General features: G+C 40.1%; 1 protein-coding gene across 1 annotated transcript in view; it reads left to right on the forward strand.

The window, feature by feature from the left end:
* The first annotated feature begins 57 nt into the window (after positions 1-57).
* NNT (nicotinamide nucleotide transhydrogenase) overlaps positions 58-26,119 on the forward strand; it is a 51,141-nt gene continuing 25,079 nt past the window's right edge. The window contains exons 1-15 of the mRNA XM_061352176.1: positions 58-113; positions 1,123-1,320; positions 8,893-9,122; positions 10,489-10,706; positions 12,226-12,313; positions 12,968-13,056; positions 17,239-17,426; positions 18,132-18,265; positions 19,890-20,081; positions 21,188-21,341; positions 22,259-22,420; positions 23,176-23,286; positions 24,001-24,146; positions 25,106-25,301; positions 25,772-26,005. Coding sequence (XP_061208160.1) covers positions 1,170-1,320; positions 8,893-9,122; positions 10,489-10,706; positions 12,226-12,313; positions 12,968-13,056; positions 17,239-17,426; positions 18,132-18,265; positions 19,890-20,081; positions 21,188-21,341; positions 22,259-22,420; positions 23,176-23,286; positions 24,001-24,146; positions 25,106-25,301; positions 25,772-26,005 — 2,293 coding nt within the window. The 5' untranslated portion in view covers positions 58-113; positions 1,123-1,169. The remainder of the gene's footprint in view (positions 114-1,122; positions 1,321-8,892; positions 9,123-10,488; positions 10,707-12,225; positions 12,314-12,967; positions 13,057-17,238; positions 17,427-18,131; positions 18,266-19,889; positions 20,082-21,187; positions 21,342-22,258; positions 22,421-23,175; positions 23,287-24,000; positions 24,147-25,105; positions 25,302-25,771; positions 26,006-26,119) is intronic.

Raw genomic sequence — 26,119 nt, forward strand, 5'->3', positions numbered from 1 at the left:
ACCCCCACACCCCCCCTACACCATCCCATCCCGTCCCGTCCCGTCCCGCCCCTCCAGCCCCACCCCACCCAACCCCGCACCGCGCTGGAGCTGCCGCGCCGCCTCGACCCAAGGTCGGTTAGTGCCGCGGCAGGGCCGTGCTGGCGGTACGGCTGGTGGGTGTCTTGCGGGATAGGGGCGGTGGCATGTTTGGTTTCTCACTGCTTGGCCGGGGACTGGCCCTTGCTGAGGGGGAGGGCTGCGGGGTCTCTTTCTCGCAGCGCCTGGGAGCCGCGGGAAGGAAGGGCGGTAGAGAGGAAGGAAAGACTTGGGGGAGGGAGGACGCGTAGAGAAGGCAGGTAACGCGGAAAGGGGCCCGCTGGCGGGCTCCAGGCAGGGAGCGAAGTGGCGGCTGCCGGCCTCCCCCTGGGCGAGCGCGATAGCCATTGTGCCGGGGAGGAAGGGGCGGGGGGCCCTGGCGGGAGAGGGGCGAGTCGCCTGCCCAACTAAGGTCTGTCAGTGGCCGTGGCTATAAATAGTAGCGGGAACAAAACGGGGGCTCTGTGGTGTGGGCAGGGCCGGTGGGGAAGCGGTGGTACCTCGCTGTGGGGAGGGAAGGGACGGCGCGTTAGACCCGGCTGGGTGTCGGGCGAGGAGCCCTGGCATCCGTAAGCAGTCAGTACCCGCCTGCTGAAGACGGCGTCCCGGCTCCGCTGCCCTCTGCCCTGCTTGTCCCATCCCGAGTGCCTGCTCTGGGATGTGTCCGGAGCGCCCGTGAGATGCTGTCCCGCAGCGGGTAACTGTTCTGAGGACTCTGGTAGGGGATTGAATTGTTTGGTTCTGCGTCCCCAGGAAGTTTACACGTGTCAAAGATCCTGGTTTACAGGGATGGTGTGAGGAGAATGCAGTCTTTGAGCACAGAATGCGATTTCTAGGTCAACTTATTATAATGTAAACCCTGCTGTGGTCTTGTTACTTTAGTTCGCTAGTTGCCTCAGTTAAAAAGAAAGTTCTAGCTAGGAAGAAAAGGGGAGAAATGATCATCTCATGGCTACTGGCAGTAGACAAGGACTTAGGCTACTGAGTTTACATGCCTTCTGTCTTGTATCATTAATAATTCTTGCTTTGTTTTTATGTGTGCAGCCCGAATTCCATAAGTGGCAAGGAGTCTGCTGTAAGGTCTGGGCAAAATGGCGAGCCTTCTGCGTGCTGCTGTTAGTGGGTGCTCCGCTCCTGTTTTCAGCAGTGTCTTACCACCTAATGTGCATTCTGCAAAGATGCCACGATTGCGAATGTTTAGAACCCACAGGATGCTCACGACTCGGGCAGTTCTAAAGCCAGGTAAATAGATTACACTATTGTAAATAATATTTTATTTTAAAACATGGAGATAGATTCAATTTTTCTTTCAGACATGCATTAGTACAGAAGAGACTTAAAAAGAGCGCCCTTAAATCATGTCAGTAGCATGCTTGGGTCAGATGCAGTACAATTTTACGCTGGTTTTAAAGGGGGTACATGAAAGGTGTTTGTGTTTTTTATGAACACTTTTCTTAATAAAAAGCCTGAGTTTCCCAAGAGGTGTGGTTGTGCAACTCTTTGTGTGCATGCAGGGGAAAATAGAGCCCTTACAGAGAGGGGATCTGCAAGCATGACTATATGTAGATGCAGCTATCCCATCTAAAAAAAAATCTTTTTTTTCAGAAAACTTACGTTGCACTGCCTTGAAGAACTTTCGATCTGCATCTTCACATGTAGGGTTTGTTGCTGTGTTTGCACTAATTATGTTTATGGGCAGATAATGGCAGGCTCAGGTATTTTCCGGAGAGAGAAAAAAAAAAAGAAGGGGGGGAGTGGAGGGATGTCCTTGGTTCCAGTTTATGATGTGAACCTGCTGCATGAAAATCAGAACTGACTTTGTTTTTTTCCCTATGCAGTGTATAGCCTGAGAGCTAGAGGACTGGAGAATATATAAAACTGATTTAATCATATTTTTGCCCATTATCCTGCATGGGTCATGCTTCCCTGAAGGAATTTAGAGACCCAGCTGCAGTGCAGATCTAGGATCTTCTCAGTCTGCGACAGATTAATGTGGAAAGTTAGACACTGTACACGTGATGTTCAGTTCTTCCAGATATGCACAGTAGGTAACTGCATTAGATATCTTAGAAAAGTAGTGCTGTTTGTGGATTGAAGTGTCTGGTTATGAAAACACAGGACACAAAACGAGACTAGATAACTCTGAGAAGCCTTTGTTGCATGGAATTTCTGGCAGTACTAACAATGGCTGGTGCGTTCTGGGGTCCTCTCAAATCAGTGAGCCAATGATTTGGAGCGTCTGAAGAAATGTGGTGAGAGGAAGAGTTTCTTTAGTCCCAAGGGCTCCTTATAATTGGTATCGCATGGTTTTTTTACCACAGTTGCATGGTGAACCTGAATTTCTTTGCTCTGACTGACAGATTTGTGATGCTCCAAAAATTTTTTTCATATTAAGTACCGAATGAGACATCTGTCTGTCTTGATATGGCAAATTGACCCTTGGTTGGTGGTGTTAATCTGGGATGTAGAAAACTAGGTTCAAGGTTCTTTCTCAAATGTCCCAGGTAAGTGCCCTTGTTGTTGTTTGAGTTTGGAATCAATCTTGTAGTTGACTTTGACCACAAATTTGATCATGAAACTGCAAGATCTCTTCAGTTTTACTGAAGTGAGTATGCTTGTCTCTGTCTCTCATGTGTCTGCGTTTTTCTGTTTTTATAAATTGCTCTTCAGAATGTTTTCCACAAGGACAGAGAATTCTGATAAGTGTCATGTGTTCAAGCATTCAGTGCTCTGAATGTCTCTTCACATCTGTCATGTGAAAGTCCTTATTTAAGAGCGAATAGTGTTCATGCAATGCAGTTAGTTAATGTTGAGAATTAAGTTGGGGAAGTATTTTGGTTGATAATTAAGCTGTTCTCATAGTTAGTTTTGGTAACATGAGATCTGTCACTCAGTAGGGGACAAATCAAGGATAAACCAGCCATTGACTGACGAATTACTGGCAGTACTGTTGCCTATGTATACTTTTTAAGTGCTCTTGAATCAAAATTTAACAGCTTAGAAAATAACTACATTTTATTCTTTTAGAAGTTATAAGTGACACTTGATAAAATCACTGTAATACTAGGAACAGTCAGTTTTCCGAAAAGACCGCTGTCACAGTAATTCTTGTTAAACCTGTGTTGTTACTTCCGTTTTCTCAGATTAGCTTTCATTTAATCCAGGATATGTTATGTACAGGAACAACAGCTACTTCAGGTGTGAAGGGACTTGGAGTCAGTTGAAAAGTAAACTTGGAAGATGGATACTTTTCTTACGGCTGTTTAATTTGCTTTCTGCATTCCTTAGAAACATAGGCATTTTCATACAGGAGTAAAAAGTATTCCTGCAGTCTATCTCAAATTGTTGCTAGCACAAGGTGCTTGAGAAACAGATGCAAAACTTTCCCAAGCCCTGAGAAGGGTGACCGACTGACAAGTTTCCAATGTACTTCCAGATTCATTTGCCTTAGAGCTCTGTGTCTTTCACCCATCTCTATCTTGGCATTTTTAATGTAATTTTAATTTTTATTCTTCTTTCTTAAAAAGGCATTTCCCCCCCGCCCCCGTGTAGCCGAACTTTTAAACCTTACAGCAGTGTATTATCAACTTACTCTCTTGATAAGCTGTACATTATTTATAAATCATAGGTATTCTCCATTAATTTCCTTGGTTTTTTTTTTATATCCCCTTGCTTGTGTAAGAAGAGGGATCAGGCTTTTGTTTAATATTCTGTACCATCCTTTAGGGTTTTTTTTTGGTTTTGTTTTTTCTGATTTTCCCAACATCATATTGATGTTCTTTGGAACATGTCCTCATCTTCAGAACAGGTGAGATGTTTGGTTTAAGGCTGATGTTAGAGTAACTTATAAAATAAACAGGTTACATATCCTGTTTTCCTATCCCAGAACATATGGCATATAGTCAAAACTTCTCTTTTCTCTAAGTCTGTTGGTGGTAATACTTTCCTCCAGACTTCTTCCTGAAATCAGGTTAGGGGACTAAAAATCTCTATTTTTCTCTATTTCTCTACATAAAATGTTCTAAGTTTTCTTGCTAGTTTTAGCTTATGATCTTCTTTAAACACCTGGTTTGTAGATAAAAGTTAAATGGAGATCATCACTTCTGTGATGATAGTTATTTTTGTTTGATTTCTGGAGCTTGAAGATTTAGATTACCTACTTACTTTGCTTACTTGAAGTTTGAGACTTGTCTTCATTACACAGTTGAAATTATGGTAGGGGTCTTACTAGTTTTCTATATTCCACACTAAGATTTTTAGGCCTGTGAAATTTATTTTACCACTTCTGGTATTGGCGGTGTCCTTTTGCTGTTGATTCTCTGTATAAAAAAAAAAAAAAAGTGGTGTATTTCCTACAAAATGAACAGTACATTCAGAATCTTCATGTGACTCAAAAAAGACTCTCAAGGTATGTGTGTAGTGGTCGGTTTCTGGAAAATCTTCTTCATGTGATAAAGCAGTTCTTAAATTTTTGGATGTGGAAGCTTAAATCAGGCAATTCTTAAATTATAGGATGTGGAAGCTTAGAAAGGCAACTTGGAAGCTTCACATTCTTATGCAGTTTAAAATGCATGGGAAGGACTGCAGATGTTCTTTCTTGAAATAAAATCTCAATAAAGATCCTAAGTTTATGATTATAGATTTAAACTTTTCAAAACTAATAACTTCCATAATATTGCTGAGTTTAATAAGCCAAATCTGTGCTCACAGTATAGTTATTATTCACAAATAATATTTATTGTAGCCTGTCCTGAAGTTTTAACATAGGTCTTTCCTTTGCAGTTGTAGACATTTGCTTCGTTTTGGTGTTGAATGATGTGATAGCTTGGTATAGTCTTCTTGAAAAATGTCCTGTACCTGCTGTAGCTAACTGCTGGCAAACTGATGGTTCTTTCCTTTTGTGTTCATGTGCCTTTATATTTGCTGTTTGCTAGAAATTTAGTAGTGGGACAGAGGAGAAGAGAAGGTGAGAGGCAAATGAGACTTGTTGAATGTTTATCTTGGATTTGATCTCCCAAAGCATCGGATGAGGACATAGTCATGGAATCATAGAATAGTTAGGGTTGGAAAAGACCTTAAGATCATCGAGTTCCAAGTCCCCTGCCATGGGCAGGGACATTTCACACTAAATCATGTCACCCAAGACTCTGTCCAACCTGCCCTTGAACACTGCCAGGGATGGAGCATTCACAGCTTCCCTGGGCAACACATTCCAGTGCTTCACCACCCTTACAGTAAAGAACTTCTTCCTTATACCCAGTCTAAACTTCCCCTGTTCAAGTATGAACCCATTACCCCTTGTTCTGTCACTACACTCCCTAATGAGGAGTCCCTCCCAAGCATCCTGTAGGACCCCTTCAGATACTGGAAGGCTGCTATGAGGTCTCCACACAGCCTTCTCTTCTCCAGGCTGAACAGCCCCAACTTTCTCAGCCTGTCTTCACACGGGAGGTGCTCCAGTCCCCTGATCATCCTTGTGGCCCTCCTCTGGACTTGTTCCAACAGTTCCATGTCCTTTTTATGTTGAGGACACCAGAACTGCACACAGTACTCCAAGTGAGGTCTCACGAGAGCAGAGTAGAGCAGCAGGATCACCTCCTTCAACCTGCTGGTCGTGCTCCTTTTGATGCAGCCCAGGATACGGTTGGCTTTCTGGGCTGCAAGCGCACACTGCTGGCTCATGTTCATTTTCTCATCGACCAGCACCCCCAAGTCCTTCTCCGCAGGGCTGCTCTGAATCTCTTCTCTGCCCAACCTGTAGCTGTGCCTGGGATTGCTCTGACCCAGGTGTAGGACCTTGCACTTGGCATGGTTAAACTTCATGAGGTTGGCATCAGCCCGCCTCACAAGCCTGTCGAGGTCCCTCTGGATGGCATTCCTTCCCTCCAGCGTATCAACCGAACCACACAGCTTGGTGTCGTTGGCAAACTTGCTAAGGGTGCTCTCAATCCCACTGTCCATGTCACGGACAAAGATGCTGAACAAAACCAGTCCCAACACCGATTCCTGAGGGACACCACTTGTTGCTGGTCTCCAGCTGGACATTGAGCCATTGTCCACAAGTTTTTGCATGCGGCCAGCCAGACTGTTCTTTATTCACTGAGTGGTCCACCTATAAAATTTATGTCTTTCCAATTGGATGTTGTCCAGGACAGTGTCGAACACTTTGCGCAAGTCCAGGTAGATGACATCAACTGCTCTACCCCTGTCCATCAGTTCCGTAGCCCCATCATAGTCCTCAGTATTGGTCTCTGATCGTTCTCCTTGCCAAATAAGTTGCACAAATAGTTTCACCTGTTTTTATTTCATGCAAGATGTACCAACATGAAAAGGAGAAATAAGGAAACACATTTAGCATACAGTGAGAGCATATTCTTGTCCCATCACTCTTAGACTTTTACTGTGGTACCCCACACAAAACAAGAGAGCAAAAAGAAACCAGAAGCATGTATTGTCATTTGAGCCATAGGAGATTAAAAAAAAAAAAGAAAAATATCTACATGTTTTTTCTTGAGAAGTACATAATCTTTAGCCAAGTTTGTGTGCCTTTGAATTTGCAGTTATCCTTTTATCCCCTTTATGCTATAATTCCTTCCTTTCTCTGAATTTGTGTGCTGCAGAAACTTAGAGAAGCAGAAGGGGAAGGTATCACTCCAGTTCTTATTTTCTTAGCACTTCTTGAAAAGCTATTTGCCTTCTATCCTAGAGCTACTTCCTTTGGAATTATGATTGGTCTCTTTAACAAATTTTAATCTTTTAGGTTTCATTTCTGGTTCTAAAAGACAACAGAGCCTATTTCCACTGAACTGATTTAGTGAAAATCAGAAGCAGAACTTCATTGTGTACTAATCAGGAGAAGAGATGAAGAGAAAATTCTTTTCAAATGACAAGGGTGATTTGTATGAGTGACAGCAACAGTTACTGTGGCTTTAAAGTGGTTAGTGCTGCTGTGATAGGGATGCCCTGAGCTGCACAGTTTGCACAGTGATGATTATATGTGGTGTATGCTGATGAAAGAAATCTTTGCAAAGCATTGTTACCTTTGTGGGTCTGTTGTTTTAGATGTGCATTCTCACTCCTGCTGTGACTTCATGTTCCCTTAAATCATGTTTTTCTGAATTTGATTTTTGTCTTGTAATTTAAAAAAATTTAAATGTTTTCCAACATACAAAATATCACAATACTCTGTCTTCAAATTATTTGTTACTATTTTATTAGTTCCGTTTCAAAGAGAAAGCTAAAAAGAAAAAAGGTAAAAATAATTAGAAGTAATGCACTTTTTTGTGAACTCTGTCATCTTGTTGGATATGTTCAACCATTTTTTTTTTTAATGGATTAGAAGACTGACAAGTACATACAGATATGTAAGTACCAGTTCTTAGCAGTTTTTTTTCAGAACATTATAGGTTGATAGTATCTTGAAAGTTGTTAAACCATTTTCAGATGTTCAACTTTAAACACTTTATAGTCCTAGTTTTTATTTCAGATTTAGATTTTAAAATATCAAACTAACTCAGTTCCTCCAAGTTCTTCTAGTGTGGTATGGTTTGGCTTTGTTTTGCTTGTTTCTATCTTAAACAAACAGGAAAAAAAAAGTGAAAAGGAGGCCTTCCTAAAACATGCAACACATTACTAGTGTGCTACAATGTTTGTAGCAGAATACATAGTTTAGGGACAAAATGAAAAGCAGATCTGTAAATTAAACAAACCTCTCATCCCCTTCCTCTCACCCTTTTTTTTTTGTTTTGTTTGTTTTTGCTGCTTGATCTTTAGTATCTGTGACTGCTTAGGCACGTATGTTTCATTAAACTATATGCGGTGCAAGTGGCTCATGTACAAATGTCACAATCCAGGTTTAAATTCTAGATAGCACTGAAAGCTGATGAAAAACTGGGCCTGCGTGCTGGACTGCATGCTGTTGAGTATATTTAAAACAGTAATTTGATTTATAAGTATACTGCTTGAGTCTGTGTATTTATAAATTATGTATTTAAGCACTTAATTTGATCAGATATTGTACTAGAAGTCCACAAATTGTATGTGAACAATTACAAAGATATTTGTAATTTGAAACCTTAAGCTAAAACTGATAGATTGCAGCCTCAGCATTTTGCTGATGTTACTTAGAAGAGCTTTGAACAAGTTAAGGCAAGGAAGTAATATTGAAGGGAACTATAATTGAATAAACTAGTAGACAGATATTCCATTATTCTTCCACTACTCCTGAATTCACTGATTTTTGTCTCTGTACAAATTGTAAGAGTACGTTATAGATACAGTTGTGTCTTTCAATGTCTTTTGTAGTATTTAAATTACATTCATTAGTAGGTATCAGAGACAACTGTATTTTGATAAACATTAAAAACATGCTCATTTAAAATGCAGTTCAGATGAACAAACTGATTTGTTTATTTCTTCACAATAGTGAGTAGAGAGAGATTTAAACCCTTCTGACCCCAGGTAGAATGTGTTATCACCAGAACACCATGTAAAGTATAAGTCAGAATGACAGTTACACAGTCAGAACTATAACTTCAGATTGGTATGAACTTCACCAAGCACTTCTTACTGCTTGTGTGGTTGATTGGGCTGATCTGTCAATTCCTGAGAGAACAAGGATCTCTAGCAAAGTGGTGTAATTTAAGGAAATGTAAACTACAGTGCCAGGAAAGATCATTCTACTTCTTCCTGCATTAGGAGGGAGAACTGGTAAGTATGACATGTCTGCATGTGTCTGTACAACACTGAATAGTGCCATTAATATCAATTTATTAATCTTTGCAACTAATGCTGTCTTATCTGCCACTCTTACAGGAATTCCGTATAAACAGCTGACTGTAGGTGTCCCCAAGGAGATATTTGAGAATGAGAAGAGAGTGGCTCTATCACCAGCTGGAGTTCAAGCCTTGGCCAAACAAGGCTTCAACGTTGTGGTGGAATATGGTGCTGGAGAAGCTTCCAAATTTTCTGATGACCAGTACAGAGAAGTTGGAGCAAAGATCCAGGGGACCAAGGAAGTCCTAGCTTCTGATTTGATTATCAAAGTAATTGCTTTATTAATATATTTCCTATTACATTCTTTTTGGAGAAACATAAAGGTAATTTTTTTTTCTGCTAGAGTGCTGAAAGTTCAGTAAGTAAGTTAGAGTTTTCCTCTGATTCAATTTTCTTCTTTTTTTTTTTAATACCTCAGGTGTACACCTGCAGTAATAAGCTAGTAAATGGCAGCATTGAAAAGAGTTAGGATAATTACTTACCAAGTTTTTAACAAGCTTGGAGGTGTTGTATTTCATAGAATCATAGAATAGTTAGGGTTGGAAAGGACCTTAAGATCATCAAGTTCCAGCCCCCCCTGCCATGGGCAGAGACACCTCACTCTAAACCACATCATCCAAGGCTCTGTCCAGCCTGGCCTTGAACACTGCCAGGGATGGAGCATTCACAACCTCCCTGGGTAACCTATTCCAGTGCCTCACCACCCTAACAGGAAAGAATTTCGTCCTTATATCCAGTGTGGCAGGCTACTAGTTCTAGACTAATCAAATGAGGTCCCTGCTTAAGAAACTTTCACTGCAAAAGTAGCAACATACAACTGAGATTATTCTTTAGAGAGAGTTGCTTGGAATTCTGAAGATGCTGGTTTCTAACTTTTCTCAATCAGGCATCCAGCAATTCCACAACTGAGCATTTCAGAAGTTTTTATAACTAGATGAATTGTAGTTGATCTAGGAGAGCTACTAGAAGTGAAGTTGCTTGTGAGGTATTAGGTTGTGTAAAGTTCTGAAGGAAAATGGAAAAAGACCTTAAACTTGTTGCTGAGGCTTCTTTTAACTGCTTTATTTAAAGTTATCCTGTCAGGTTTGAACATAGAATTTCTGTGAGCTGCTTTGTCAACAATCCTTTTAGGTAGGTTTCTTTTTGAAGAAAAGTGAGAAACTCAAAAAAGTATTGAGTACAGATAAAGATGAGTATCTGCTGGACTTCATGCTTGAAATTCTCTGTATGCTGTGCTGCATTGCAAACTGATAAGTGATTCTTAGCCTGTAGAGCTTAATGGCACGTCTACTCAGTAATAATTTTGCTTAAAAATTGTGTGTTTGGGGCAGCTATCTGTCATAAAAGCCACTAACTGCTGGTTAGAAGCCATCATATCTTTCTGAAGGTGTGATGGCTATTACTGCTCTCTCACCAATCTGCCTAGAGCTAATTCTAATACATGGATTGCAGTTAAGAACTGCAGTTACTCAGTTGTGTTCATTTGTGTAAACAGTTCAGTTATGTAAACAGACTTTGGTATACTTCTATCCTTGTGTACTTTATGGATGGGAACAGACAGCTGCAGGTGAGCAGGAAGAAAGTTCAGTTTTCCGATTTATTTCTTCTGATTAATTTGGAAACTTCTCTCTTCAGGTGAGGGCTCCTATATATAACTCAGCTCTAGGTGTGCACGAGGCAGATCTTTTTAAGACGGCTGCTACTCTGATTAGTTTTATCTACCCAGCACAAAACCCAGACCTCCTGAAAAAACTTGCAGAGAAAAAAACTACTGTCTTGGCTATGGATCAGGTTCCACGGATCACCATTGCTCAGGGATATGATGCACTTAGCTCCATGGCCAACATTGCTGGGTATGAATCTTACTCTTTTTTTTTTTTTTTCTTTCAGCTCGAGTAAGTATGGCTGGATTAAAAGCTATGTTCTTTGGTATTGGGTATATACAAAACAATTCTGTACCTCTGTTTTCATATAGTTGTTTCACAGAGGAGGACGCTGTTGGAGGTGCCAACCAACTTAAATTTATTATGGTCAGATTTGCAGTAGATCAGAAAAAAGCCTACAGAAAAATTAAATAGACAAAGTTGATGGCAGTCCTTTTAATTCCGTGACTGCTTTCTCTAGTTTATTTTTTATTTTTTATTTTTTTTTTTTGTCTGAGCTAGATCTGAGCAGGCTCAAGTTATCTTTGAGAAAGCTTGAACACAGGTTGTCTGTCATTGAGATCTGGTGGTGTTGGGAGCTCACTGACCCAAGCAGCAATGCAGTATGAATGTAATTGCCATGGCAGATACAAACAAAAGACCAAATACTGTCAGGCATCTTCATGCTTTGTGACTGGTATTGTAGGTATTCCAGTGCATTAAAATGTTGTTGTCATGAAGCTGACTTCTATTATTAGATTCTTTATTGCTTTTTATTTTTTTTTTTGACTTTTTACTTAGATGATGTCTGTGAGGCATAGTAAACCTTGGAGAAGGCTACCAGATTTTGTGGACACCAGCATTATACATCTGAGCACATGTTTGGTTACTTCTCTGTGTTTCATTCTGTGTAATTTTACTAAAATACAGAAATTCGTACTGTTTAAAAGTATAAAATCTGCAACCTGTATTCCAAATTAGAACTAATTTTTTGTCATACAGACCTACATATATTCCTGCTAGAGACAGTAAAAAGAATGGAATGGGGCTGTTGAACACAACACTGTTAGTAACAATGCAAGAAAATGTGCACTGTTGTTAATAAAAGACACATTACACATTAATTTGCATTTTTTGATAGCTCTGTTGATGTTAACTTGGCATCCAGCCACCCGTTCTTGAATGGCTACAGAGCAGATGGGGCAAAAGAAGTAGCAAGCTTAAGCTATTTGGCCTAAACTATATAGCTCTGCAGAGTTAGGGTCAGAGTATCTTGTTTAAATGTGTGCTTGTTTGTCTAAGTGAGTTTACTGCAGAATTGCTCTGGGTTTTGCAATTGCTTGTTCATGCTTCGTTCTTGCTTGTTCATGCTTCAGGTTACATCCTTTAACGATAGCTTCAAAGACCACAGAGTTAACTGTTAGCAAGTTATGAGTATATTGTTCAGGTAAAATTTAATTTGAGAGAGTGAATGGTTGTGGACATCCAGTATATGGCATTCTAAAAATTATGTCTGAAAATGCATCCCCGCCCCCACCCCCCCCCCCCCCCCCAAGAAAAAGAAAAAAAAAAAGAAATAGACTATTAAGCTTGTGCTCAACAGTAGAATATTGATCTTGCTTTATCCTGTGTAAGCTATGGTCAAATGTTTATTCTTTTGATTGCTGTCATGAATGGAATTGTACTGACCCTAGGAAAATACTGATATGTGTTCATCCTTAATTGACAGTTACAAGGCTGTGGTACTGGCAGCAAATCACTTTGGTCGATTTTTCACGGGTCAGATCACAGCTGCTGGTAAAGTTCCTCCAGCAAAGGTATGTGCAATTAAACAGATACTGTGGTAGAAGAAAATGTGAGTTCCTGAGCGCAGCTAACGACTGCTGAAACTGTCTTAAAAGGCTTTTTTTGTGCCTTGGGGCTAGTTCTAGAGACTTCAGAAATTCCTGTAGTTATTCCCATAACAATTTTTGTTCACTACCTGTAGTGTTGGTGTTTTGGGGAATAATAGAATAATGTGAGTTTTATTTTAATTTGCTTAGTTTTGAACTTCAGACTATTTATACCTGGATGGATTTCCCCCTTCTCCCCAGATGAGGAAAGGCAAGGAAGCAGTTCAGAAAAGTCAGAGATGTTGGGATTTCTGGTGCATTGAAGGCTATGATTGAAGGGATTGCTGGATTGGAATTGCAGGTGGATTGGGTTGAAGGGAAATGGAAGTAGAATTAGGGAAGGGGAAAAAAAAAAGGAGAAAATGTACTTACATAAACTGTTAGCTGCAGATGAATTGGCTTTCAGATAAGTGAAGTTAGGAGTTGCAGCTTTTAAAAGATTATGGGGCAGCTTTACCAAAGTAATTTTGTGTTCTATATCTTAAGGTAGCTTGTTTAAATGGTAATACAATGATGCTGCTTTTCTAACCAGCTCTAGTTTTAGGTAATGTTACAAATACAATGATTGTATCATTCTAGGTCTTGATTATCGGAGGAGGAGTTGCTGGTCTGGCTTCTGCAGGAGCAGCTAAATCGATGGGTGCAGTGGTTCGTGGATTTGATACTAGGTAGGTGTATGAAAATGGTAATAGCAATCTGACGTTATTTTAAGGTTAAGTGGTTTGAGTCAGTATTGCAGTGAAAGCACTTGTACTGCACTGAATCACAGTTCCTTTCCTGCTATTTTTATTCCATCTTTATTCCTCCATTTTTTTATACTTCAAAAAAAAACCCCAAATATTCCAAGAAGTCCTTATCATTGCATCATTCAGAAGTACAGGAATAAAAAAATAATTGCTTTATGAGAGTGAGAAAGGTAGGGCTTTTATCCATAATTCCATGTCTCTGTTCTTCTTGGGGACACAGAGGAATAGTAAAGAAATAATCTATATGCCCTTATTTATAGATTGCTTTGATCCAGGTTCATAGCTGCATATTCTTCATTTGTTTCCTCTTTCCTGATCCAAGAAAGGCCAGCTGGGAAGTCTTTGGAGAGACTCTCTCCTTCAGCAGGCTGAAAGAAGCAAGAGATCAAGTTATTTTATTTATAAATCTCAGGATGAAAGAACAGGAAATGCATCTAAAGCTGTTTCAAATTCTGCTTTCTTTGGGTCTCTTCCTTATGTTTGGAAGGATTATTTTGTCCTATAGCCATTTTTTAGAGCAGTAGAATGGAAAAATTACAGAGCACAAACATTTGTCTTACAGCTCTGGGGACTACAAACTGGATTATTTTCTATTAAATGGTCTTATATTGAATTTCTATGTGCTTAATACTGTATTTGCATTAAAATTACTTATATATGTTTGATTTTATGCAGAAGTGGCATTTAGTGCTTCTTAACTATATTTAATAAGAAAGAGTAAAAGTGATCTGGTTTGAGACCATCCTAAGAACCTGAATGTGCACAAGTCCATGGGACCTGATGAAATCCATCCGTGGGTCGTGAAGGAGCTGGCAAATAAAGTACTAAGCCACTGTCCATCATATTTGAAAAATCATGGCAGTCAGGTGAAGTTCCTGATGACTGGGAAAAGGGTAATACAGCCCGCATTTTCAGGAAGGGAAAAATGGATGACCCAGGGAGCTACAGACCCCAGTCAGTCTCACCTCTGTGCCTGACAAAATCTTGGAGCAGATTCTCCTGAAAGACATGCTAAGGCACATGAAAAACAACAAGGTGCTTGGTGACAGCCAGCGTGGCTTCACTAAGGGGAAATCCTGCCTGACCAATGTGGTGGCCAGTGATGGGGCTATGGAACTGATGGACAGGGATAGAGCAGTTGATGTCATCTACGTGGACTTGTGCAAAGTGTTTGACGCTGTCACACAAGGCACCCTTGTCTCTAAATTGGAGAGACATCAATTTGATGAATGGACCACTCGGTGGATAAAGAACTGGCTGGATGGCCGCATGCAGAGTTGTGGTCAGTGGCTCAATGTCCAGTCAGATACCAGTAAAGAGTGGTGTCCCTCGGGGATCTATGTTGGGGCAGGTCTTGTTCAACATCTTTGTTGCTGACATGAACAGTGGGATTGAGTGCACCCTTAGCAAGTTTGCCGATGACACCAAGCTGTGTAGTTCGGTTGATACGCTGGAGGGAAGGAATGCCATCCAGAGGGACCTCGACACGCTTGTGAGGTGGGCTGATGCCAACCTCATGAAGCTTAACCATGCCAAGTGCAAGGTCCTACACCTGGGACCGAGCAATCCCAGGCACAGCTACAGGTTGGGCAGAGAAGAGATTCAGAGCAGCCCTGCAGGGAAGAACTTGGGGGTTTTGGTTGATGAGAAATTTAACATGAGCTGGCAGTGTGTGCTGGCAGCCCAGAAAGCCAACTGTGTCCTGGGCCGCATCAAAAGGAGCATGACCAGCAGGTCGAAGGAGGTGATCCTGCTGCTCTGCTCTGCTCTCGTGAGACCTCACTTGGAATATTGTGTGCACTTCTGGTGTCCTCAACATAAAAAGGAATGGAACTGTTGGAACAAGTCCAGAGGAGGCCCACGAGGATGATCAGGGGACTGGAGCACCTCCCGTGTGAAGACAGGCTGAGAAAGTTGGGGCTGTTCAGCCTGGAGAAGAGAAGGCTGCGTGGAGACCTCGTAGCAGCCTTCCAGTATCTGAAGGGGTCCTAAAAGGATGCTTGGGAGGGACTTGTCATTAGGGACTGTAGTGACAGGACAAGGGATAATGGGTTAAAACTTAAACAGGGAAAGTTTAGATTGGATATAAGGAAGAAGTTTTTTACTGTGAGGGTATTGAGGCACTGGAATGGGCTGCCCAAGGAAGTTTTGATTTCTCCCTCTCTGACGGTGTTCAAGGCCAGGTTGGACAGAGCCTTGGGTGAGATGGTTTAATGTGAGGTGTCCCTGTCCATGACAGGGGGGTTGGAACTAGATGATCTTAAGGTCTTTTCCAGCCCTAGCTGTTCTATGATCCTATGATTCTGTGAATGTATCTCCAGATTTATGATGCGCAACATGAAAAAACCTTCACTCTGGTTTGTTAAAAAATCTGCATGTGACTTAAAACAAACTAGAAGGAGTTTGTTTTTCCTAAAGGCATGATCAAAACTTGTCTAAACCTTTTTACAGTTTTTTTTTTAATTCCCTTCTTAAGCATCCTTTATGCTTTTATGTTGGTGTGCAAGAATTTTGTCTTAAATCTAACGTGTTGTCAGTGTTCACCTAACTCTGAAATTTCGACCCATTATTTACTGTGATACCACGTGATGAAAAATAAATACCAGATTTTCAGGATAACTGTTAAACCCCAAAACCTCGGAACCCAAATAAATCCTCAAACCGACGACCCCTTAGCCCCTAATCTCCCAGTTTTCCCTGTGAAAATAAGACTTACTAGTTCCCATTTAACAAATTAAAGGTGGGGCCACAGGTTGTGTATTTGTCACCTCTCCTTGGCATCTAAGTTTGGGCTGTAGATGTACCTGGGCATGACAAGAGAAATGGGTAAGCGGAGTTAGTCAACAGTTAAGCTCCGAGCTTTGAGACTTTTATTGGAGCAATGCTGCTGAGTGTACAGGAAACCTTGGCTGCCTTTATTCCTTACCCAATTATTATTAGGGACCTAAAGTTAGTGATGCAATTACTTTTTTCACTTTAATAAAGTTTAGGACTTCACAGTATCACAGTATCACAGTATGTTAGAGATTGGAAGGGACCTCAAAAGATCATCTAGTCCAATCCCCCTGCCAGAGCAGGAACACCTAGATAAGGTTACACAGGAACGTGTCCAGGCGGGTTTTGAATGTCTCCAAACAAGGAGATTCCACAACCTCCCTGGGCAGCCTGTTCCAGTGTTCCGTCACCCTCACTGAGAAGAAGTTTCTTCTCAGGTTTAAGTGGAACCTCTTGTGCTCCAATTTGTACCCATTACCCCTTGTCCTTTCATTGTTTGCCACTGAGAAGAGCCTGGCTCCATCCTCGTGACACTCCCCCTTTATATATTTATATACACTAATAAGGTCACCCCTCAATCTCCTCTTCTCCAAACTATAGAGACCCAGCTCCCTCAGTCTTTCCTCATAAGGGAGATGCTCCAGTCCCTTAATCATCTTAGTTGCCCTGCGCTGGGCTCTCTCCAGCAGGTCCCTGTCCTTTTTAAACTGAGGGGCCCAGAACTGGACACAATATTCCAGATGAGGTCTCACCAGGGCAGAGTAGAGGGGAAGGAGGACCTCTCTCGACCTACTAACCACCCCCCTTCTAATACAACCCAGGATGCCATTGGCCTTCTTGGCCACAAGGGCACAGTGTCGGCTCATGGTCACCCTGTCGTCCACCAGGACCCCCAGGTCCCTCTCCCCTACACTGCTCTCTAACAGGTCGTTCCCCAATCTATACTGGAACCTGGGGTTGTTCCTGCCCAGATGCAGGACTCTACACTTTCCCTTGTTATATTTCATCAAGTTATTCCATGCCCAGCTCTCCAGCCTGTCCAGGTCCCTCTGGATGGCAGCACAGCCTTCTGGCGTGTCGGCCACCCCTCCCAGCTTAGTGTCATCAGCAAACTTGCTGATAGTACACTCAATTCCCTCATCTAAATCGTTGATGAATATATTAAATAATACTGGTCCCAGTACCGACCCTTGAGGCACTTGTGATCTCCTTAATCCTAGAGTAAGTTTTAGATCTCTTGTGTGGAGACTGCTAGTAGAAAAACCAGAAAAGTCATGGTGGATTTTCATGGCAGCAGGTGTTTTCTTCCCTGCAATTTTATTTTCTTAGAGCTGCAGCTCTGGAACAGTTCAAGTCTCTTGGGGCTGAGCCTTTGGAGGTTGACTTAAAAGAATCTGGAGAGGGACAAGGTGGTTATGCTAAAGAAATGTCCAAAGAATTTATTGAAGCTGAAATGAAACTCTTTGCCAAACAGTGCCAAGATGTTGATATCATCATCACTACAGCTCTTATTCCAGGTATGGTTTATGTGCAAGATGCTGATTTTCATTTATCTTGTGTAAGTTGGCATGTTTTGGAGCTGTGCCTGCAGTGAAAACAGAGGTGTTACTGAATTATTTCAGTGCTACCATCTACCTTTTAACTTCCCCAATAATGCCTGTTTCTGAAGCATGTGTCTTTTTTTGCAGCTTTTGTTTTCACAAGCTAGCAGTCTTTGACTCAATACCATGTTCTTCTATTGAACAAGGAATAGATGGTAATAAAATAAGAATATGTAGTTCTGTTGTGTATTTATTGCATCACTGCTACTGCTGCTATCCAGCTTGTGCACAGAAATGAATCCGAACAAAACAGTACGGTCTTTGGTAATTGAAACACAGTAAGATAGAGCTTACTATTTGTGTTGCACAACATATGTATTTTGATGTGGCATCTTTTGTTGTTCTTTGTTACGACTTGAATTATAAGATTGGTTGTTGTCAGTTACTAAGAACAAAATTTTACATGCTCAGAGCAATTTGTTCTAGCGTCTCTTCTCTCTGCCTGTACAAAAAAGCCTTCTATGACATATCATCAGGTACTGATGACTTGAAAATTTTGCTTACAAAAATGAGGTTTATATATATAGAGAGAAGGTTTATAGAGAGAGAGAATCTGTCTCCTGAGCTATACAGATAAAAGGGTTTATTTTGTGTTTAACTTAAAATACCTTGTCATGTCAGGCAAAAAAGCTCCCATCTTGTTTAAGAAAGATATGATTGAATCAATGAAGGAAGGTTCCGTTGTTGTGGATTTAGCAGCAGAATCGGGGGGAAACATTGAGACTACAAAGCCTGGAGAAATGTATGTTCATAAGGTGAGCATTTTAATCTGCAGATTGTTCTCAGTTTGTGTGAATTCACATTGTGTTTTGTAAACTGTATGCTGAAAATGAGTACCTGATTTCACTATTGGGGCTTAAGTAATCCTTACGTACCTCAACCACTTGTAAGCCAAACTAGGGTTCATTATCACTATCTGTTCATTAAAATAAGCAATTTTGCTCTGGACTGAACTTACTACTTTGGTTTTGCTCCAGTGTTCATTGGCTCGCTAGAGAGCCTGTATTTCATGCTTTCTGGGTTTTATTTTTGGTACTTGTGAGGAATCTACTAGTAGTTACAGAAATTTGGGTGATGAGATTTAAAGTAGCAGGTTTCCAAGGTTGTTTATTTGGTGATGTCAGGACATAATGGTGTTATTAGGGAAGCTTGTAGGACATACTGTTGCCATGGTTATTAATATTAGCAGGGCTGTGTGTGTATGAGTCATGCACTGTATTTGGCTTTGTGGTTTCCTAGGGCTTTTGATGTCATTGCTTAAAAAATTAGAGTATGTAGAACACAAGTAATAAGATACTTGCATGAAGAATTTATATGGGACACTTTTAGTCAGAGGAGTATTACCCCTGGATATAGTGTGCTGGCACTGACCTGTGGAAAAAAAGCAACAGTGCAGAGGTATTATCAGTGTGCCATAGCATTGTATTGTGAAGCCAGGATTCCTGGAATCATTCATGGATCTTGGCTCTCAGCTGTGGGAGCAGTGTTTTAACTCAAGCCTGCTTGTATGCGCATGCCAGCCTCAGCTTCCCGTACGTTCCAAGACCCTGATAACCAAATATACTCAAATTTCTTCTTTAAACAGTAGGGACGTATTATATTACCTCTTTACATAAATGTGAACCCATTAGGCATGTTACTTGCACAGCTAGCTAGGTCTAAGGAAGTTTCCTCACTGTCATATGGAAAGTTGCCTTCAGTGCATGCCCTCAAGAACAACTGAGAAGGTGCCAAGCATTGGGCAGAATAACCTGTTACCTGATGCTTTAAGAAGTTAATCTGAGAGAATGGCAGGATTTGGAGAGGACAAGCTCTTTCGCCAATATATCTTACTCTCTGTGTAGGCTTGCTGCTAATAGTATTTAAGTTATTGGATTTGATCATGTTGGATACTGTAATTGTTGTGAGTAATCCTTCCCCCAACATAATAATGTTAGAGCTGCAGGTAACAGTTTTATCTGGGGTTAAAACCAGAAATGAGTGAAACAGTTTGGATATATATTTCTAGGAGCATATATAGGAATAAGAGAGGGACTTTTTAAAAGGGGATGTAGCATTAGGTCAAAGGGAAATGGCTTTCAGCTGAAAGAGAGTAGATTTAGATTAGACACTAGGAAGAAATTGTACACTCTGAAAGTGGTGAGACACTAGAAGAGATTGCCAGAGAAGCTGTGGCTGCACCATCCCTGGCACTATTCAAGGCGAGGTCAGATGGGGCTTTGAGCAACCTGGTCTAATGGAAGGTGCCCCTGCCTGTGGCAGTGGGGTTGGAACTAGATGGATCTTTAAAGTTTCTTTCCAATCCAAACAATTCTGTAATTCTATAATTCTTCAGAGATTGTACTAATCCTTAGTATTTTGTTTAAATTTTTTTTTCAGGGCGTTACACACATTGGCTATACAGACCTGCCCAGCAGGATGGCTACTCAGGCCAGTACTCTGTATTCCAATAATATTGTCAAACTCCTAAAGGCTATTAGTCCTGACAAAGAGAACTTCTACTTTGATCCGAAAGATGATTTTGATTATGGGACTCTGGATCATGTTATTAGAGGAACTGTAGTAATGAAGGTAAGTCAGTAAATATTCTTTTCTTAATTGGTGAGTGTATATATTTATCAGTGTTGCCTCTTTAAAATAATTCAAAGATACTCCGTGTGAACGGACTTCAGATATGGCTTCATGGGTAGTGTGGGCAATATGTTTGTATTCAGCTGAATATGTCCATTTTTGTGAAGGGAAAGCTCTTTGCTTCTGTCTTCTTGTCATGGTTAAACAAGCATCTAATGTCTACTATTGAAAAATAGGAAAAAGATTCAATTTGCATGTTGTATTCATATGATAAAAGCATAGTTATTTAAAACATGTTTGAAACATTACTGCAAGATCAGAAAATACTCCTTTTTTTGTTTTTGTTTTTAATAAATACATGTCTCTGTTCTTATAAAAGTAACTTCAGAAAAAAATGGTGGAATTGAATGTGCAGGATACTCTTTGTTAGGAAATATGAAAATACAGACTTTAGTCATGGACCAGTATAGGCTCTCCTCCTGAAACTATTAGGAATAATAACTTGCGGTTTAGGTAAGAGGTATTTCCTTCTGCTGAGTTTTGCTGCATAGTGTTTCCAGCATTTTGTAATGCTTATGATACCTGGAGGAGGATTGCATTGACCTCTGCTCTCCAAGGCCACTGAAGTGGTGTGTACCGCTCAGGTCTGGAAGTTTTTCCTCCAGAGGTGTGGAGAACAGCAAGAAATGTGAGAGGGTATACTTGGTTCCTAGCTGTGGTCTTGGCAGGCTCTGATTACTATTCAGATCTGTAGTAGATTTTGCTATTTCCAAGACCCTGTTTTGTTTTGCATAAATGTTTTCCATTTAAGGAACTTGACCACTTTGGTTTCTGCTTTCAAGCCTTATATTGTGATTCCACCAGGTGCTCTTGGACACTAATATTAAATCATGTCTGAAAAATACGTAAATCAGTAAGGTTAACTTGGTCAGGCTGTACTGATCATCTAACCTTGCAAAATTTTGCAAATGCAGAAAAAGAAGATATTCCTGTGGCATGCCTGTAGGATGTTAAGACTTAATTGAGTTGCAGGATTAAGAAGAGGAGGTTCCTCTAACTGTAAAGCATCTACCATGTTAGTGATGACTGTAAATACCTCTTGTCAGGATGGCAAGGTGATTTTCCCTGCACCTCCGCCAAATAACATTCCTCAAGGAGCCCCTGTGAAGCAGAAGACTGTAGCAGAGCTGGAAGCTGAAAAAGCAGCTACTATTACACCTTTTAGAAAAACTGTGACTACTGCATCTATATACACAGCAGGTAGGCACCATCCAGATTTGGAGAATCAGTGTATAGTGCTCCTTATTTGGCAAATACTTTTAAGACTCCTCATCTTACTTATTCAATTTAGTAACTATTTGGGAGAGCAGGTGATTGGCTGTTCTACTCTAGTGCAAAATCAGTGTATTAGAATAACTGCTTTGGGGAGGGGAAATAAAATTTTATAACTTTAACTAAAAGTATCGACATTTCAAACAGTGATGACTCATGCTCTGTGCATGTATGTGTTTGGTTTTATTTAAATATCAGTAAAATACTTAAAATCCTGAAGGACTCCTGCTAGGACTGTGTCCATACTTTGCAGCAGAACCAATTCAATGCCATTGCTTTCTTAAATTTTAATGTAGTGTATGAGTTAATTTGCCCACAATCTACTGAAGTACTGAGAATATGACATTTGTCATATATATTGTAATAATAATATATATTGTCATAGATATTGTTTGCTCTTGGCATTTGGTATTCTGTATGTACCAGGAATTCTGCATGAGGTAATCGATGAATTGCGTATTCTTTATTTTTACGTCTGTTCTTCATATGCGTGGTTTGAGTCTTCATAATAGTATTTCAACATGATTGTCACTCTTCTATATTTTTGCTCTAGAACAGGGAGGTGATAGGATTCAGTGTTGCTATAGAAACATATCATTGCTACTTTGTGGGCATGCATAGCAAAGATGTATATGTTGTGTTTATGATTTTGTTTTCTATTGTAAAAGAAACACTAGCACCAAAGAGCCTTGTAGTCAACAAAAATAACACAGCTGATCTTGAAATAAGTCCCTGCACAAGACTCCTTTTTGCTTTTACCTCATATCGGGGAATCCTGATGTACAGAGGTTAAATGTAAGAAAACAGTGAAAACTATAAAAACACTTTGCTGTTCTTTCTTCTAGGTTTGGCCAGCATGTTAGGGCTGGGCATTGTAGCACCTACTTCTGCTTTCACGCAAATGGTGACAACATTTGGCCTAGCTGGAATCGTGGGGTACCATACAGTGTGGGGTGTGACTCCTGCTCTTCACTCTCCACTCATGTCAGTGACTAATGCTATCTCAGGTGAGTAGCTGTCACACAACTGCTTGTTCTCTGTTTGGAGTAGGCACAGCTTCTTTTATTTGAACTTCATACGAAAGTCTGCTGATAAATAAATAGCAAGGACACCTGAAACAAACTCTTTATGGGAATGTGATGTTTCAAAAGAAGGACAAATATGGTGCTGTGTGTTTTTAATTTTTATAACTGATTTTTCCCTTTTAATCCGTTTGCTTTAAAATTTGCTTTACTTGGAATACTGCAGTCTCTCCTTTCATAAAACGTATCCTCCCATCTCTCCAAAATGTTGCCCTGAAAATACTTGTCTTTCATTCCTACATTCTTTTTTCCTCTCCTCAAACTATGTGTTTCGAGAGAGAGGAAAGAGTTCCTAAGTGACTTGTAAGGCTCATAACTCTGTCAGATGTAACATACTGTGTTTGTATATATGTATGACAGGTCATAATTCTGACACATTTTGACTGTTAAAAGCGAAGTTTCTTTTATTGAACAAGCAATTGGAGGCTGACTCTGTGTTTAAGGCACTGTACTTCAAAACTATATTCATATAATAATTTTTTTGTTTGTTTGTTTTTCTTTTTAAACAAACAAAAGGGCTGCTTAGTCTGACTAGGACTGAAAAGTCTTTGTTTAAATAGTAGTGTGTACAGCAGGGGTCAAAATTTGAGTTGACTGGTATCTGTTGACAGCTGAAAGGAGACTTGCTACAGCTATAGAGCCTTTTCAGGATCAGTAATGCTTTTTCCTCTTTTAAATAGGACTAACTGCAGTTGGTGGGCTGGTAGTGATGGGAGGACACTATTTCCCTGAAAATGCTCCTCAAAGTCTTGCAGTGCTTTCGGCCTTTATCTCTTCAGTCAATATTGCAGGTATGAAAGTCTTTCTCCTGAGGGTAACATTAAAGCACTTGTCTAATTCTTCTATTTCTTCTAGGTCTTTAATTATATAGATTCCAGAAGTAGAATTCTGGAAATTGGGTAGAAGTTACTCAGTCTGGTTTGCACACCCTGTTGTGTAAACCTTCTCTAGGGAAACATTTAAATGTGCCTTTTTCTTTTACAGTATCCTTTTGGTGATGATTATATAAAATATCTTTTCCTGTATATCTTGGGATATAAATTTGTCCTTGTATTCCTTTTTTCTACTTGAAAAAATATACTAGTGTCATAGAACAAAATTCTGCTTGCTTGAGCTGCAGAAGCCCAAGCTTCACAAATAAAAAAGGAAGTGAGAAATGTGTCTTATAGATACAGCTTTTTCCTAGAGTAGATAGGGAAATGGCACAGTCATAAACTAAGCTGCATCCTACAGTCAGAGTATAGAGCCAGAGCACATCCTTCATGTGTTCCAACTTGTCCTTTTATGAATTTCTTCTGAAGGTTAAAAAAGACAACAGGATCTCACACTGATTACATATTTGTTTCCTGGTGGTTTTCCAGATTAATAGCTTTTCAGGGGCTTTGTTGGTGTCAGTTGTTAACTTTGTGTGGTAATAATGATTTAACCAAATATTTCTCTTACAGCTTGGCATATGTTTCGTTTCAGATTTTATTTTTGTAAAATTGTTCCTTTGCTTTGGCCAGGTGGGTTTCTAGTTACACAGAGAATGCTGGATATGTTCAAACGTCCCACAGATCCCCCTGAATACAACTACTTGTACCTACTTCCTGGTGGTGTGTTTGTAGGAGGCTATGCAGCTGCTCTTAGTGGTGGCTATCACATTGAACAGGTAAGGAGGTAACTTTGTGGCTCTTAGCCAACTGTTCACAGCGTGGTATCTTTCTTCACTGTTTACTCTGAGGAATAAACTGCAAATTAGCTGTGGTCTTTTCATTAGCTATGTATTCCCACAAGGCGAGTCTGAAGTTGATTAACATGAAGTTTGCAATCCTACCCCAAATGCCGAATCTGAAAATTTTAAAAGCTGTTCTTTTTTTTCCTTTCCCTTCCTGCAAAGCAGCAGGTACTTTGTTACTTATTGGACAGTTTTCCTAAATTACAGCTTAAGTATTAGAGGAACTCCAGAAACCAGTCTTTGATTTAAATGTTTCTGAAAATTCAGCTTGGCATGACAATTGAAGTAGATGTGACATCTGGATGGGATGAGATTTCAGCACAAAGAGATATACAGGGATTGTACCTGTAAATGAGCATCTTTTATGGCAATTTTTTTTTTGTTTCATTTTAAAAGGAAAAAAAAACCAATCTGTATTGCCTTCTGTGGTTGAAAAAGGTGAATGCAAACATACCTCTATGCCAGAGGCTTGTAATAGATTTGATTTTTTTTTTTCAGTTATCTAGACATGTACTGCTCAGTTCATTTAAGTTTGTTCATACATAAAAGATAGGAGTTCAGATGTTCCATAGGCAAATTCTGAAACTATCGCTGTAATGAACAGGACCATTTAGTTTCAGGTTTGTACTAAAGAAAAATTTCCTTATGAACTGATGAGGGAAAAGGGCTTGACTCAAGTTTAGTATTCACAGATAAACCAAGATTGGCCAAAATCACATCCTGTGCAACAGTTTCTCAGAGTCAGAAGAGTTTTGGCTTCAGTTAAGAGCAGTAACTTGCATAAATTCTGGAGAAATCAGCCCTTCTATGTAATATTCAGAAAGATTTTTATAATGATTATTCAGTTTATCTTTGATTCATATATGCATACTGATGTTTTTCTTATTTTAAAGATGATGTATTTAGGCTCAGGCTTATGCTGTGTTGGTGCCCTGGCTGGTCTGTCCACACAAGGAACAGCTCGTCTTGGAAATGCTTTGGGTATGATTGGTGTTGCAGGAGGCTTAGCAGCAACTCTTGGATGCCTTAAACCCTCACCTGAATTGCTGGCACAGATGTCAGGTGCACTGGCACTTGGTGGTACCATAGGTATGTGTATGATACTATAACCGAACAATATTTGCTCTATGCATAGATTTATGCAGGCTGTGTATACACAAAATACTTTATAGCTCATAGGTGAATTGACTAAAATATATGGCTTGCGTATGTTACTTTGCAAATACATGAACAAAAAGTCACAGGGCTTTTATTCGTGTATCAGGGTAACATAAAGAATAAGGAGAGTGGTGGAAAAGGAGGAGCAATATTTAATGAAGCTTCGAAGAATATAATAAGCTTTAATCTTTTAATTTCCATTATAACTTCATTGCATAAAATACACAAATGCATCTTCCACTTAAATGCTATAGCAATTCTCAGTGTACAACAAATTCTTCCATTGGAATAGGCATGTGTGTGCATTTATTCAGTGCACACTGAACTATGATACATTAATTTCCATCTGCACAGATTGATTGTGTTTTGTAAGACTTCCCTCTGTTTCCAACTTTTAATAGGTTTAACGATTGCTAAACGCATCCAGATTACAGATCTGCCTCAGCTAGTGGCTGCTTTCCATAGTTTGGTTGGTTTGGCTGCGGTGCTCACCTGTATTGCCGAATACATGATTGAATATCCTCACTTCGCTGCTGATCCAGCTGCAAACCTCACCAGGATTGTGGCATACCTTGGCACGTACATTGGTGGAGTGACTTTCAGTGGCTCTCTTGTTGCTTATGGAAAACTGCAAGGTGAGACCTTCCATTCAGAATTAAGTATTTGTGACAGGCTTTTTTTTTACCCCTAGGGTTTATCTTTGCCTTTAGACTGCTATGTAATTGGAAGGAAACTTAGTATTTTGCATC

This window comes from Neopsephotus bourkii, unplaced genomic scaffold (genome assembly GCF_033783945.1).
Source record: "Neopsephotus bourkii isolate Nb327-2 ecotype Australia unplaced genomic scaffold, CSIRO-AGI_Nbou_v1 NB_631, whole genome shotgun sequence".
NCBI lineage: Eukaryota > Metazoa > Chordata > Aves > Psittaciformes > Psittacidae > Neopsephotus > Neopsephotus bourkii.